General features: G+C 45.2%; 1 protein-coding gene across 1 annotated transcript in view; it reads right to left on the bottom strand.

Moving 5' to 3' along the window:
* The window catches only part of LOC122542036 (extracellular serine/threonine protein kinase FAM20C-like), a 77,038-nt gene extending 63,659 nt beyond the window's left edge, over positions 1-13,379 (bottom strand). The window contains exons 1-2 of the mRNA XM_043679325.1: positions 12,868-13,379; positions 4,293-4,465 (exon numbers count right to left, since the gene is read on the bottom strand). Coding sequence (XP_043535260.1) covers positions 4,293-4,465; positions 12,868-13,379 — 685 coding nt within the window. The remainder of the gene's footprint in view (positions 1-4,292; positions 4,466-12,867) is intronic.
* Between the last annotated feature and the right edge of the window lie 3,660 nt (positions 13,380-17,039).

Raw genomic sequence — 17,039 nt, 5'->3', positions numbered from 1 at the left:
CAGGAATGTAGGGCTGAGGTTAAAACCAGATCAGCCCTGATCTTATTGAATGGTGGAGCAGGCTTGAAGGGCCAAGTGGCCTACCTTTACTCTTTGATCATATGTTTGTGGATATATAATAAATATTTAATAGATACGTGGTCAATATGTTGGCTTAAACCCTCATTCATGCCCCCATCCAACCTGGCATTAATTCCCCTTGGGCCTGGCCCCTCTGTGCCACTCCTTCCCAGGCCCGGCCTCACTTCCTCTTTGATCTGGTCTAACTCTCCTTTAGCCAGGCTTTTCATCCTCAATCCCACTCAGGCCTGGCCCCATTTCTAGGCCTGGTCCCTCATTCCCCTCAAGATCAGGCCTCACTGCTCTCCAGCTCCAGTAGGCCTCACTCTTCCTTGGGCGTGACTTTTTGCTCCCATTCCCCCCTCACATCCTAACCCAAGGCCAGGACTCATTCTCCCCATCCCAGCCTGGCTTCACATTGTCCTGGGCCTGGCCTCACACTGTCCTGGGCCTGGTCTCACACTGTTCTGAGCCTGGCTTCACATTGTCCTGGGCCTGGCCTCACACTGTCCTGGGCCTGGTCTCACACTGTCCTGGGCCTGGCTTCACATTGTCCTTGGCCTGGTCTCACACTGTCCTGAGCCTGGCTTCACATTGTCCTCAGCCTAGCCTCACATTATCCTGGGCCTGGTCTCACACTGTCCTGTGCCTGGCTACACACTATCCTGGACCTGACCTCACACTATCCTGGGCCTGGCCTCATACTGTCCTGGGCCTGGCCTCACACTGTCCTGTGCCTGGCCTCACACTGTCCTGGGCCTGGCCTCAACACTATCCTGGGCCTGGCCTCAACACTATCCTGGACCTGACCTCACACTGTCCTGGACCTTTACCTCACACTGTCCTGTGCCTGGCTTCACATTGTCCTGGGCCTGACCTCACACTGTCCTGGGCCTGGCCTCACACTGTCCTGGGCCTGGCCTCACATTGTCCTGTGCCTAGCGTCACACTATCCTGTGCCAGGCCTCACACTGTCCTGGGCTTGGCCTCACACTGTCCTAGGCTTGGCCTCACACTATCCTGGGCTTAGCCTCACACTGTCCTGGGACTGGCCTCACACTGTCCTGTGCCTGGCTTGACACTGTCCTGGGGCTGGACTCACATTGTCCTGTGCCTGGCCTGACACTGTCCTGTGCCTGGCCTCAAACTATACTGGGCCTGGCATCACACTGTCCTGGACTTAAACTCACACTATCCTGGGCCTAGCCTCACACTGTCCTGGGACTGGCCTCACATTATCCTGTGCCTGGCTTCAAACTATCCTGCGACTGGCCTCACACTGTCCTGGGACAGGCCTCACACTGTCCTGTGCTTGGCCTCACACTGTCCTGGAACTGGCCTCATACTGTCCTGGGCTTGGCCTCACACTATCCTGGGCCTAGCCTCACATTGTCCTGGAACTGGCCTCACACTATCCTGTGCCTGGCTTCAAACTATCCTGGGCCTGGTCACACACTGTCCTGGGTCTGGGCTCACCTTCCCACCCACTGCAGGCCTTGGTCTCCTGAATCTGGACACTGACAGAAGCTATTTGACCTAGGACAGCACAAGTAATGTACTCACTAATCCAATGCATCCCCAGACCCTTGTCCATACACATATATACCCATGACCAAAAATATCTGCACCTAAAAACACAGTTGAGCGTGTGCGCCCAAACCCAGCCATTCACCCACAGACCCTGTCAGCCAGATATAGCAAATTGTGCTGGGCTAGTGTCCTGCTGATGATATAACAAGGGCTGTCCAGAGACTCATTAAACTAAATAGTCACTGGAACAGTGGAAGGAGACTTGATGTGAGTGGACATTAGGGTAATTCCTAGGAACTACACCTAACAATTGCGTGACATTTTTGGACTTAGTTTAATAAAACATCATCAAGGCAGTAGGGCAGGTGATGCGTTGCAGCTGCAGAATGTGGGAGATCATAAACACCCATGTCACCCACAGCAACCACATCTACACTGAGTGTCAGCAGCTCAAGGGACTTTGGCTCTGGGTTAATGAGCCAGCGTCTGGTTTTTAGACATGGCGATGCATCAATGAGGTGAAAAATTACTGAGACACTTTCTTCCAGGAAGTAGTCACACTGTCTCAACTCGATACTTCAGGGCCGGAGGGTGTAACTGGGAGTAAGCTAAACATGGAGATCCAGCAGCAAGTACAGGAAGAACCTCAGGCCTTGCGGCATGTGAGGACAAGAGCAGGGGCTGCAGGAACGCTGAGCAAACTGACCATAGCACCTTGGTGTAGGAAGCCTATCAAGTTGGGGGTGGAGGGGGGGGGGGGGCTGTTGGTTAAACAGAAATGTAGCTATAGTTCAGGGGCAGGAAACAATGAGAGAGAGAGAGAGAGAGACGTTCAGCTGAGAGCAGCTCGCCTTCCCATTGAAGACACATCCTTTGAGGCTGGAGAGCAGCTCAGAATGGGAGGGGGAAGATCAAGGTGTTGTGATCCACAATGGTCCTGATGATACAGGTAGGACTAGGAAAGAGGGACCATGAGCAGATGGGGACTAAATTAGAAAGTAAGACGTAGAATCAAATTGGGTAGAGACAAGAAACAGGAAGTCACTTATGAGAGCAATTTATAGGCCTCCTGTCAGGAGGTACACTGGAGGGCAGTGCCAACAGGAAGGTATAACTGGGGTGTGTAAGGAAGAGACTACAGTAATAATCAGTGACTTTCATCTATACATAGATTGGGTGAACTAGATTGGCAAATGTAGCCTGGAAAATAAGTGAGTATGTTGGAGTCAACTTCTGAGTGAGCCAACTAAGGAACAGGCTGTTCTGGAATTTAGAATGAGACATGATTACTCAATAACCTATGATAAACAAGCCTGGGCGAAAGCAATCATAACGTAATCAAACTTTGTGTTGAATTTGAAGTGAAAAAGTATGGGTTAAAGTCCAGTGTTTTAAATCTGAATAAAGTTGATCGTGAGGGTAAAGTGACTGAAAAAGTGAGTTTACAAAAAAAAGGTGAGACAGCAGAGATGTGGTGTCTTTGACAGAGATATTTAATGACTCTCAGCAGTGATTTAACTCAGGCAGAGAATGACCGGTGGCTAAACAAGAAAGTAAGCAACTCTATCAACCTGAAAGGAAGATTATAATTCTGAAATAGTGTGGCTCAGAAGAGTGATCTGATTATATGAACCAGTGGAGAATAACTAACAATAAGAATGATGTAAAGGTTAAAAGAAAATTAGTTAGATAGCAAGAGTGTTTGTAAATAATGAAATCAGGAAAGATTAAGTATAGCTAATGCTGGTCCTGGAGAGAGGGACTCTGGGGCCACAGTTGTGCAAAACAAGGAAATGGCAGAGCATTGAACAAGCTGTTTGCTTTCAAAACACTTCCCAAAGACACTTGAAAAAGTGGTGAATGAGAGGAAAGAATTTTAACAATCATTTCTGAAGTAACTGCATAGAGGCTGCTATCCCCTCACCAAGTCATTGTTTACCTACACATGGAGAGTCCTTGACATTGATCCAGCTCCCTCAGAGCCAGCTCTCAGAGTGAACAGGATGTCTGACACTCCTGTTTATATCTGTCAGCCAGGACTCCCTGATTGAACCAGATTAACAGCCCTAATCAGGGAACTCATATTCTGTGAGGTCCACCTGGCTGACTTGGTTACAATCGCTCCACTCCCTCTGTTCCTGCACATAATTTGGTATTCTCCCAGATGATGTCCTTTTCCTGCCTCATTGCATTTCCCAAAACATATTACTTCACACTCATCCTAAATGAATTCTACTTTCTAGTTTTCTGACAAACTGACTAGAGGACTAATTGCCACATGTTGCATCTGGAAGGACAGATGGACCCATTATGGAGAATCTGAGGTAGACAGGCAGGAGGCTGCAAGAACACAGTAAGCCAGGCAGCATCAGGAGGTGGGGAAGTCGATGTTTCAGGTGTAACCCTTCTTCAGGGATAGCACATTTATCGAGCTGGACATACCACTAGTAAGGGCTACATAGTTCCCATGGCTAATACTAGATTTAAGGTAAGAAGGGAAAATTTTAAAGAAGATGCAAGAGGAATTTTTTGTTTTACATAGAGCTGTAAATGCAAAACTTGTAAATGTTGATGTTGAGAGACCTGGGAGTATTTGCACAAGGAACACAAACAGTGAGCATACAAGTAAAACTAGCAAAAACTAGGAATGCCGAGGCTCTCATCTAATCAATAACAAAGGAGAAATTAAAATGCCTCCTTACCAACACGGACAATCTTGCTGGTGCTGAGCTCTTTTAATAAAGGGGCAACGATGCTGCTGTTGCGTGAGTACAATTCATAACGATTAATTCCAAGAAAGAATTTCATCCAATTTGTGTAACTTCCAGGAGAGGAATCATCAACTGGAAGGACATATTCCTGCTCATGACTGACCCTGGGAAAAGAGAAAAATCACTTCAACCTCTGCAAAATATAGCAGGCATCAGAATAGTCCACAACCCAAATGATATGAGCAAACTGTGCACAAACTGTAGTATATGAAAGTATCACGCACAGACTTGGTATAGTTGAGCTCCATGGACATAATGTACATAAGTGTGGTATCTCAGAGTATCACAAACAAACTACGGTAAGAGGTAAAAACGCCTGGAGGAAGAACGCCTCATCTTCCGCCTCGGAACACTTCAACCCCAGGGCATCAATGTGGACTTCAACAGTTTCCTCATTTCCCCTTCCCCCACCTCACCCAAGTACCAACCTTCCAGCTCAGCACTGTCCCCATGACTTGTCCGGACTTGTCTGACCTGCCTATCTCCTTTTCCACCTATCCACTCCACCCGCTCCTCCCTGACCTATCACCTTCATCCCCTCCCCCACTCACCCATTGTACTCTATGCTACCCTCTCCCCACCCCCACCCTCCTTTAGCTTATCTCTCCACGCTTCAGGCTCTCTGCCTTTATTCGGCCTTTTGCCCGAAACGTCGATTTCGCTGCTCCTTGAATGCTGCCTGAACTGCTGTGCTCTTCCAGCACCACTAATCCAGAAACTACAGTAAGAGTTGACCATGAACAGGAGGTGGGAATTAGAGAAACATGGTAACTTAGAGTATGACAGTCAAAATTTCTTTTTTCATTAATTTGCAGAACATGGGTGTCACTGGCTGGGCAAGTATTTGTTACCAGTCTCTAGTTGCCCCTTGAGAAGGTCATGGTGAACCACCTTCTTGAACTGCTGCAGTCCATGCACTGGATGTAGACCCACAATATCCATAGGCAGGGAATTCCAGGATTTTGACCCAGCGACACTGAAGGAGCAGTGATATATTTCCATGTCAGGGTGGTGAGTGGCTTGCACAGGAACTGGCAGATGCAGATTCTTCTTTTTGTCTGCTGCCCTTGGCCTTCTCGATGGTCAAGGTTTGGAAAGTGCAGTCAAAGGATCTTTGGTGACTTTCTGCAGTGCACCTTCTAGATAGTACACACTACCACTACTGAGCGTTGGCAGTGGAGGGAGTGGATGCTTGTTGATGCTGTACCAATCAAGTGGGCTGCTTTGTCCTGGATTGTACCAAGTTTCTTGAGTGTTGTTGGGGCTGCACCCATCCAGGCAAGTGGGGAGTATTGTACAGGAAAGAGATTGAGTGTTTAGGCAGCTTGCTGTAAAGACAACAATCTCTCCATCAACGTCAGCAAAATGAAGGAGCTGATCATTGACCTCAGAAAGCAGAGTGGAGGGCACGCCCCTGTCAGCATCAATGGTTCTGAGGTGGAGATGGTCAAGGGCATCAAATTCCTGGGAGTGATGATCACCAATAATCTTGACACGGCAGTTAAGGAAGCACAACAACGACTCTACTTCCTCAGGAGGCTAAGGATATTTGGCATGTTCACAAAGACTCTTACCAATTTTTATAGATGCACTATACAAAGCATCCTATCTGGATAGATCACAGCATGTTTTGGCAACTGCTCCTCCCAAGACCTCAAGAAACTACAGAGAGTTGTGAACACAGCCCAGTCCAACACATGAACCAGCCTTCCATCCATTGACTCCATCTACACTTCCCACTGCCTCGGGAAAGCGGCCAACATCATCAAAGACCCCGGTTATACTCTGTCCCACCTTCTTCCATCGGGCAGAAGACAGAAAAGTATGAATGCATGTACTTTTAAAATAGTTTCTTCCCTGATGTTAAGAGATTTATAAACAGACCTCTGAAATGTTAATTTTGATCTCTCTCTTTGCACCTTCTCTGTGGCTGTAACACTGTTTGCAATCACACAACACCAGGTTACAGTCCAACAGGTTTATTTGGAAGCACCAGCTTTCAGAGCGCTGCTCCTTCATCAGGTGGTTGTGGAGAATAAGACACAGAGTAACACCGCACTCTGTTCTGCTACCCTGATGCACGGTGTATGGTATGATCTGCCTGTATAGCACACAAAACAACACTTTTCAATGTATCTTGGTCCATGTGACAATAATAAGCCAAACTTAAACTCAGACTTGCAACTTATAGATTGTGGACAAGCTTTGGGAAGTCAGGAAGTGAATTACTTGTTGCAATATTCTTAGCCTCTGACCTATTCTTGTTGCCATTGTATTTAGATGACAAGTCAATGTTAACCCACAGGATAGTGACAGTGGGGAATCAGGGTTGAATGTCAAGGGCAAGTGGTTATATTCTCCTGTTGGAAATAATCATTGTCTGGCACTTGTCAACCCAAACCTGGATATTATCCAGATCTTGCTGCATTTCGACATGAACTGCTTCAGTATCTGAGGCATTGCAAATGGTGCTTCACACAATCAGGAAGGAGAGAGCACATCAGAATGAAGTACAGCCCAATTCATTATTTATTTTAGGGATTTTGGAGCAGCGTGAATGAGGAAATCTTTCTTTTCTTTCTCCAGTTTAAACTTTTAAAAATAAGTGTTCCATTTAAAACGGTAATGAGGTAGCTGATTCATCTGATGGAGATATAGTTGTCAATCAATCATCTGAGGCCTGATTAGAACCTAAGTAGGTGTCGACTACTGTTGAAGTTTAACTACTGTTGACATCTGACCATTGTGGCACAGACAGTCACACACAGGGAAGCTCACACCTTCAATATGTTATCTGGGCCGACATGAGAATATAACATCTAAAAAACGTTTTTACATATGAAAGAACTGAAACCAACATGGTGATTCTGACAGATGAGAGACTTAACAAACAATCCGGGTCTTTTTCAATATATTATTTCAGTTACATCACACTGTAAACTTTTGTTATAAATTCTGTGTCTTACAATCTTACACTCCACAACCACCTGATGAAGGAGCAGCACTCTGAAAGCTAGTGCTTCAAATTAAACCTGTTGGACTATAACCTGGTGTTGTGTGCTTTTTAACTAAGTTTAACTAGTGAGAATCACTTTAACACACCTCAGCTGTAGCTAAGGGAAGGACTGTTGAAACTGCAGGATCAGTAAGCTTTGCAAGGCTAGCAAAGTGAGTTCAAATCCATCCAGAGGGAGGCACAGCCTCAGTCAGGATATACTTTGGGAAGTTTGGGGCAGCGTGGGAATTCAGGGAAGAGGTGTTTTTTGATCGATTCGTAGTTTGTAAGGTCTTTGAATGGTATAAATTGTGGCTCAGGAATGGGGGTCTAGCACAAAGAGTGACATCACAGGAAGTCCACACTGTAGGGACAATTGGTAGGAATCAGAGTGTCTGAGCAGAGTCTGTGGGAGACGACCTTGTCCCAGGCGAAAAAATCTTCATCCTGAACAGGGAGAAACAGTAGTGAGATGGTTGGCTGTTCAGGAACCACCTTTAGGAATTGAGTGAGTAGTATCCGTGTGGTTTGTAGTTTGTTAGGAATATAATAAGAGAGTGAGGAATTTGATTTGGTGAGTAATGGGTAAGGTTGACTAATTTGTTCCGACTTTATTGTTTATAGCTGGTAAGGATCACAATGGTCTGGAGAATTTGGTCCTGTGAAATGTCCCTGCTGCAATACTTAGGAAACCAGGGACGCTTCCAGCCTCATTACTGATAAAGAAAACCATCGCTGCAGCAAGGAGGGAGGCACGGTGGCACAGTGGTTAGCACTGCTGCCTCACAGCGCCAGTGACCTGGGTTCAATCACTGCCTCAGGCAACTGTCTGTTGCCACTGTATTTGCACAAGTTTGCACATTCTCCCCGTGTCTGCATGGGTTTCCTCCCACAGTCCAAAGATGTGCAGGTTAGGTGAACTAGCCATGATAAATTGCCCATGGTGTTAGGCGCATAAGTCAAGGGTAAAGTAGGGGAATGGGTCTGGGTGGGTTGCTCTTCGGAGGGTAGGTGTGGACTTGTTGGGCTGAAGGGCCTGTTTCCACACTGTAGATAATCTAATCTATAAAATAACTGAGAAGGCTCTTCAAATGAGGCCATCTATGTAGAGTTTAGGAATTAAAATAAAGGGGTGACCACATCGCTGGGATTATATTACTGGTCTCCCAGCAGTCAGAGGGACATAGGGAAGCAGAAATGTTAGCAAAAGTGGGAAAGGCGAATAGTATTATAGTAGTGGGGGATTTCAATTTTGCTAACATCAACTGGGATCACCTTAATGTGGAAGGATTCGAAAGGGTGGAATTTTTAAAGCGTGTCCAAGGCAATTTATTGAGCCATTATGTGGGTAGTCCGAATAGAGATATGGCCGTGCTAGACCTAATCCTCGAGAATGAAGCCAGTTAAGTTTTTAAAATGTCAGTGGAAAAGATTATGGTCACTATCCAGAAATCTCTATGTTTCAAAGGCATTATAGGAAGGGGATAAGGATAGTGGGGAAACTTAGTGTCAAAATTAGAAGAAGTCCAATTTCAATATCATTTGACAGGATGTGGCAAACATAGATGGGGAGCAATGACTTCAGACATGATTATATTTGGAGAGTGGGAATCTTTAAATGTAGCATAGAGATGATTCAGGGCCAACGTATTCCTCTCAGATTGAAAGACAAGGTCATAGGTCAAGGGAAACCCTGTATGTCACGGGAGACTTAGAACTTGAAAAAGAGAAAGGAAATATGTGTTGGTACTGAGCATTAAAAGGTCCTTCGGGAGTACAGAGTGTATGGGGGGAGGGAGGTATTTGTCAGATGGAGATCCTGTCTGACTAATTTAGTTGAGTGCTTTAAAAAGGTGACTGATTATATTGATGATTTGGAGATGCCAGTGTTGGACTGGGGCGTACAAAGTTAAAAATCACACAACACCAAGTTATAGTCCAACAGGTATAATTGGAAGCACTAGCTTTTGGAGCGACGCTCCTTCATCAGGTGGTTGTGGAAGACACAATTGTAAGACACACAGGGTGATGCAGTTAATGTAGTTTACATGGACTTTACTCAGGCCTTTGACAAGGTCCCACATGGAAGGATGGTCCAAAAGGTCCGAATGGGATCCAAGGCAAGTTGGCGACTCGATCCAAAATTTGTTTGCAGATAGCAGGCAAAGGGAAGGGCTGTTTTTGTGATTGGAAAGTTGTGACCAGTGGAGTAGCACAGGGATCGGCATTGGGACCCTTAACACTGTGGGTGTGAATGTAGAAGGTGTAATTAGTAAGTTTGCAGATGGTACAGAAATTGGAGGTGATGTTGATCATAAGGAGCATGGTCTCAGGCTACAGTCTGACATTGGTCAGCTGGTAAATTAGGCAGAGCAATGGCAGATGGGATGTAATCCTGATAAGTGTAAAGTGATGCATTTTGGGAGGTAATAAGGGAAGGATTTACTCAATGAATGGTAGATCTTTGGGGAGTACTGAGGAACAAGGGGACCTTGCTGTGTATGTCCATAGATCCCCAAAGGTATATGTACAGGTAGATAGGATGACGAAGAAGGCATATGGGATACCTGCCTTCATTAGCCAGGACGTAGAATATAGGAGCAGGGAAGTCTTATTACAACTTCATAAACTTGGTTGTGAATGTAGAAAATATAATTATAAGTTTGCAGACGACTCAGAAATTAGTGTTGTTGTTGATCGTGAGGAGGATAGTCTCAGGCTACAGTCTGATATCAATCAGCTGGTAAATTGGGCAGAGCAAAGGCAGATGGGATTTAATCCTGATCTGGGAGGTATTGAGGAACAAAAGGACCTTGGTGCACAAGTCCATCGATACCTAAAGTGTCAACACAAGAATTCAAGGTGTGAAAAGGCATAACCTACAGATAAAACACAAAGTAGCAAATCAAAGGGGTGACACGGTGGCTCAGTAGTTACCATGGCTGCCTCACAGCACCAGGGACCTGGGTTCATTTCCCAGCATCTGCATGGGTTTCCTCTGGTTTCCTCCCACAATCCAAAGATGTGCAATTTAGGTGAATTGGCCATGCTAAATTGTTCCATAATATCCAAGGATGTGCATGGTAAATGTGGGATTGGGGGATGGGGATGGGTCTGGAGTGGGGGATGCTCTTCAGAGGGTCGATGCAGCCTCGATGGGGTGAATGGCCTCTTTCCGCACTGTAGAGATTCTATGATTCTGCACGCAATATTCCAAATGCGGCCCTAATTAAAGTTCGATACAGATGCGACATGACTTGCCTTCGTTATGCAGGGTGTAGAGATGCAAGGAACTCTCGTTACAACTTTCTAAAACATTGGTGTATATCTCTGCCTCTCATAATTTTATCCACTTCAATCATGTCCCCCCCGTTCGAAGGTAAACAATCCCGGTCTGTCCAATCTCTCCTCATAATTAAAACTCTCCAGCAAACGCATCTCCTGTGCACCATCTCCAACATTGTCAGAACCCTCCTATAATGTGGATTCCAGGTCTAGCTGTGGTCTAGCCAATGTTTTATACAGTTGCAGCATAACCTCCCTCCTGTTAAGTTTAACGGCTTGACTAATAAAGGCAAGTATCCTATATGCCTTCATAACCATGTTATCCATCTGTCCTGATATCTTAAGGGACCAATGGACATGCATATCTCTGATCTTTGGTGCTTCCCAGGATCCTATCGTTCATCATGTATTTCCTTGCCTTGTTTGCCTTCCTGTACTCCTCCTGCCCTGTGCAGGAAGCGGGGAACATTTCCAGTACCCTCGACCTGCGTGTGTGCAGGAAGTGTCTCCAGCTGCAGATTCAGGGAGCCCAGGTTTTGGAGTTGGTGAAAATGTAGTGTCTGAGTGGAAATAGCAGGATGTTTCGGATCAGTATGTGGCTGGTGAGGTGGTGCAAGGGTTCCTAATTCCTGGGACATTAGAGAGGGAAAATGCTGGAAAATCTCAGCAAGTCTGGCAGCATCTGAAAGGAGAGAAAAGAGGTGACGTAAATTGACAAAAGGAGTATAATCTGGGAAAATGTGAAGCAGTTCATTTTGGAAGAGAGAACAGAATTTTATTTCAATAAAGAAATACTGCATAAAGTGCAGCACAACTGGACTTTGGGGGGACTTGTGCACGAAACCCAGAACGCTAGCCCACAGGGACAGCAGGTAATCAGGAAGGCTGATGGAATAATGGCCTTTATTTCAAGGGGGCTGGAGTATAACAGTAGGGAAGGCTTACAGCAACTGTACAAGGCGCTGGTGAGACCACATCTGGAATACTGTCGGCAGGTTTGGATCCCCTATTTAAAGAACGATTTGATGATATTAGGCACCGTGTACTCACTGTGAGAGAATACTTTACATGCAATGTGCTTTGAGTGTAGTGGTACACTTTGTTTCACACAGGAGTAACTGAAGACATTGGCAGGAGAATAAAAAACAGAACAGTGATGAGAAATTGTAGAGCTCTGAGATGCAGAAAGACCTAGGGATTTGAGTGGATGAATCACAAAAGGTTCATACACAGGGGCACTAGGTAAACAAGAGTGTGTCGTTATTTTTTTACTGGAAAATTGAAAGCAAAAGATATGAAGTTATGTGTTAGTTATTGGTAAGATAACCACTGAAGTATTGTGAACAGTATTAATCTCCTTATTTCAGGGAGTATGTAAATGCATTGCAAGCAGTACAGAGAAAATTACTAGACTGCAGTGAGGAGGGTATTGTCTTATACAGAAAGATTGGACAGGCTAGGCTTGTATCCTCTGCATCCAAGGAGCAGGAGAATCGACGTTTCAGGCATAAGCCCTTCTTCAGGATTCCTGAGGAAGGGCTTATGCCCGAAACGTTGATTCTCCTGCTCCTTGGATGCTGCCTGACCTGCTGCGCTTTTCCAGCAACACATTTTTCAGCTCTGATCTCCAGCATCTGCAGTCCTCACTTTCTCCTTGTATCCTCTGCAGTTCAGACGAGTAAGTTGAGTCGGTTGAAACATACAAGATCCTGAGATGCCTGGTCAATGTGGAAAAGGTTTCCTCTTGTGGGAGAATCTGGAACGAGGGGGTCACTGTTTAAAAATCAGGGGTCAACCAATAGAAAAGGAAACGCGGTGAAACATTTTCTCTTAGAGGGTCGTGAACTCTCTTCCCAAAAATGTGGCAGATACAGAGTTCTTTTAAGGTGGAGGTGTTTAGATTCTTGCTAGGTAAAGAGGGTGAAAGGTTATCAGGGGATGAAGAATGTGGATTTGAGGTTACAAATAGATCAGCAAGGAGCTTATTAAATGGCGGAGTGGGCTTGAAGGGGCTGATTGGTGTACTGCTGATGCTTTTTTTGTATGGTTTATCCTTCAAAGTATCACATTGTCTCTATTATCCCTCCCTCTGCAAACAGACCCTTCCATCCAGCTCATCCACACTGACCAGATATCCTAATGTAATCTAGTCACAAATGGGCCCAAATCCCTCTAAACCCTTCTTACTTATAGTTCCAGAAGTTAACTGAGTTATGCCCCACTCACCAACCATCAGGGTTTTTGCTTTTCGGATTGAATTTTTCTGCTGAACTCTCAGAGAACAGCTGATCGTCTGGTGTCAGTGTTGGAATCGGGGTGTTGTACAGTGGATGTTGAAACAATGCAGTCAGTTTGGAGATGTTTGACTTAAAGCGCTCCCTCTGAAGTTTACTCTCCAGCTTAAAGCCTGACTCTGTATGTTTCCTTTGATGGAATATCTGGCTCTTGATATTTGAATCCAGGGATTGAGAAGCACGGCCAGATATCCTGGTGCTGGCATAATTCTGAAGTTCTCTGTTTGTCTTTGACTGCTTGCTCTTCATCACTGATCGGTTCGGGAGCAGAGGAACATTCTGGCCAGCAGCCGCCTGTGGGGAATGGGCACAGTTTTCCTGACCACTTAGCTCCTGAACAGGCAACAGAGCGATCAAGATATGCAGCACCAGGCTGATCACAATCAAAAACAAGACTGTTAACTTGGGCCTCCAAAACGTCAGCATCAGGACTCCCCGAGCCATCACTGACAAATTCTTCAGGGTTCCAGTTTCTCAAAATTTCAGTTCCGAATTTCGATGATGACTCTGTGAGTTGCTGTTGAGATCTGGTTTGCCAGTCCTCGAGTCACATCGCAACTGAATGACCTCTTGGCTGTACAACTGGGTTTGTTCACAAGAACTCAGATCAGTATGACCGTTCTGGTTTATCACACAGCAAACAGGGGATCAGTCAATGTCCAAAGGTGTCCTGGAATCAGCCAGAGAGACTGTGTTTCATGCCAGACTCCTCAGAACTGTAGCTAAGGACAGATTCAGGAATGGGCCAACAGTTGCACATTAACACCTTGTTCAATATACATCAAATGAAAGATGTTCAGGATCACATGACTTCATGGAAGGAGGAATATGGTCACTTGATTACTCCAAAACCCGCCCAACAAAAAGCACCTGAAGTCCTTATCAAACTCTCTTAAGACAGATACAGCACAAAGTTAGATACTGAGTACAGCTCCCTCTACACTGTCCCCAAACAATCCCAGGATAGGGATTAAATGGGGTTAACTACAGAGTAAAGCTTCCTTTGCTCTTTTAAACTGAAAGTAAAACTCCTTTAAAATTGTTCCCATCAAATATTTGCATGTCAGTGACAACACAGGTTTAGCAAACAAAATATAGCAATTTCTACTCTGTCCGCATACAGCACATGCTGGATACAGCAGATGCTGGAGATTAGAGTCAAGATTAGTGTGGTGCTGGCAAAGCACAGCAGGCCAAGCAGCATCCGAGGAGCAGGAAAATCAGAAATTGAGCTCATTCCTGATGAGAGAAAGTGAGGGCTGCAGATGCTGGAGATCAGAGCTGAAAATGTGTCGCTGGAAAAGCGCAGCAGGTCAGGCAGCATCCAAGGAGCAGGAGAATCGACGTTTCGGGCATAAGCCCTTCTTCAGGAGAAGGGCTTATGCCCGAAACGTCGATTCTCCTGCTCCTTGGATGCTGCCTGACCTGCTGCGCTTTTCCAGCAACACATTTTCAGCTCATTCCTGATGAAGGCCTTTTGCCCGAAAAGTCAATTTTCCTGCTACTCGGATGCTGCCTGACCTGCTGTGCTTTGCCAGCACCACACTAATCTTGACTCCCATCAAACACTCCGGCTGGAAGGTTCATTTCCAGACGTTTCGTCACCCTACTAGGCAACATCTTCAGTGGGCCTCCAGTCGAAGCATTGCTGATAATTCCTGCTTTCTATTTACAGTGTATATGTTTGGGTTTCTTTGGGTTGGTGACATCATTTCTGTGGTTATGTCAGGTCCTGTTCTTTTTCTCATTAGGTGTAGATAGGGTCTAACAACAGTTAGGAAGGACACCACTTTGACTGGAACAACACATCCATCCCAGGACAAGCCAAACAGAGACACGCACAAGAATTCCTAGAAGCATGACATTCCAACCAGAACTCTATCAACAAACATATTGAGTTAGACCCCATCTATCACTTCCTGAGTAAAAGAGAGGAAATGACATTGCCACAGGAAATGATGTCACCACAGGAAATTACATCACCAACCCAAAGATACAACAGGATCTGGACCAGATGGGCCAATGGGCTGAGAAGTGGCAGATGGAGTTTAATTCAGATAAATGTGATGTGCTGCATTTTGGGAAAGCAAATCTTAGCAGGACTTATACACTTAATGGTAAGGTTCTAGGGAGTGTTGCTGAACAAAGAGACCTTGGAGTGCAGGTTCAGAGCTCCTTGAAAGTGGAGTCGCAGGTAGATAGGATAGTGAAGAAGACGTTTGGGAAGCTTTCCTTAATGAGTCAGAGTATTGAGTACAGAGTATTGAGTCATGTTGCGGCTATACAGGACATTGGTTAGGCCACTTTAGGAATATTGCATGCAATTCTGGTCTCCTTCCTATCGGAAAGATGTTGTGAAACTTGAAAGGGTTCAGAAAAGATTTACAAGGATGTTGCCAGGATTGGAGGATTTGAGCTATAGGGAGAGGCTGAACAGGCTGGGGCTGTTTTCCCTGCATCGGAGGCTGAGGGGTGACCTTATAGAGGTTTACAAAATTATGAGGAGCATTGATAGGATAAATAGACCAAGTCTTTTCCCTGGGGTCGGGGAGTCCAGAACTAGAGGACATAGGTTTAGGGTGAGAGGGGAAAGATATAAAAGAGACCTAAGGGGCAACTTTTTCACACAGAGCGTGGTACGTGTATGTACTCAGCTGCCGGAGGAAGTGGTGGAGGCTGGTACAATTGCAACATTTAAGAGGCATTTGGATGGGTATATGAATAGGAAGGGTTTGGAGGCATATGGGCCGGGTGCTGGCAGGTGGGACGAGATTGGGTTGGGATATCTGGTCGGCATGGATAGGTTGGACCAAAGAGTCTGTTTCCATGCTGTCCATCTCTATGACTCTATATAAATTGAGCTAAAAATCACACAACACCAGGTTATAGTCCAACAGGTTTAATTGGAAGCACATTAGCTTTCGGAGCGACGCTCCTTCATCACGTGATTGTGGAGGGCTCGATCGTAACACAGAATTTATAGCAAAAATTTACAGTGTGATGTAACTGAAATTATACATTGAAACATTGATTGTCTGTTAAGCCTTTCATCTGTTAGAATACAGTAATAATTTCACTTCCTTCATGTGTAAATCACAAAACCTTTTTTTAAAAGTTGCATTCCCGGGTTAGCTGTTAACAATGGTGATAGCCCCCTATGTTCTCTGTCTATGGCATGATGTTTAGATTGTTATCTCACGTTTTAGATTAAAATCAATCTAAACATCATGGCATAGACAGAAAACACAGGGGGCTAACAGCTTCAACATATTGTCTAGCTATCACCATTGTTAACAGCTAACCTGGGAATGCAACTTTTAAAAAAAGGTTTTGTGATTTACACAAGAAGTGAAACTATCACTGTATACTAACAGATGAAAGGCTTAACAGACAATCAATGTTTCAATGTATAATTTCAGTTACATCACACTGTAAATTTTTGCTATAAATTCTGTGTTACGATCGAGCCCTCCACAATCACCTGATGAAGGAGCGTCGCTCTGAAAGCTAGTGTGCTTCCAATTAAACCTGTTGGACTATAACCTGGTGTTGTATGATTTTTAACTTTGTACACCCGAATTCAACACCGGCATCTCCAAATTATATATAATTTGGTCTCTGGTTTGTTACCCGTGCCACGTGATAGAGAGTCGAGGAATAGGGAGAGAGAACAGTTAAATGCGTGGCTACAGGGATGGTGCAGGAGGGAGGGATTCCGGTATTTGGATAACTGGGGTTCTTTCTGGGGAAGGTGGGACCTCTATAAACAGGGTGGTCTGCACCTGAACCTGAGGGGAACCAGTATCCTTGGTGTGAGGTTTGCTCGTGCTCTTCGGGGTGGTTTAAACTAACTCTGCAGGGGCATGGGAACCCAGACTGTAGCTTTAGGGTGCAGGACCTGGAATGTAGAGAGGTTAGGAACATGGCATCAATTTCAAAGGAGGGTGCCTGTAAACAGGAAAGTGGTTTGAAGTGTGTATACTTCAATGCAAGTATACGAAATAAGGTAGGTGAACTTGCAGCGTGGGTTGGTACCTGGGACTTCGATGTTGTGGCTATTACGGAGACATGGGTAGAACAGGGACAGGATTGGCTGTGGCAGGT

Source organism: Chiloscyllium plagiosum, chromosome 39 (assembly GCF_004010195.1).
Source record: "Chiloscyllium plagiosum isolate BGI_BamShark_2017 chromosome 39, ASM401019v2, whole genome shotgun sequence".
NCBI lineage: Eukaryota > Metazoa > Chordata > Chondrichthyes > Orectolobiformes > Hemiscylliidae > Chiloscyllium > Chiloscyllium plagiosum.
This window is presented reverse-complemented; position numbering and strand designations above follow the sequence as displayed.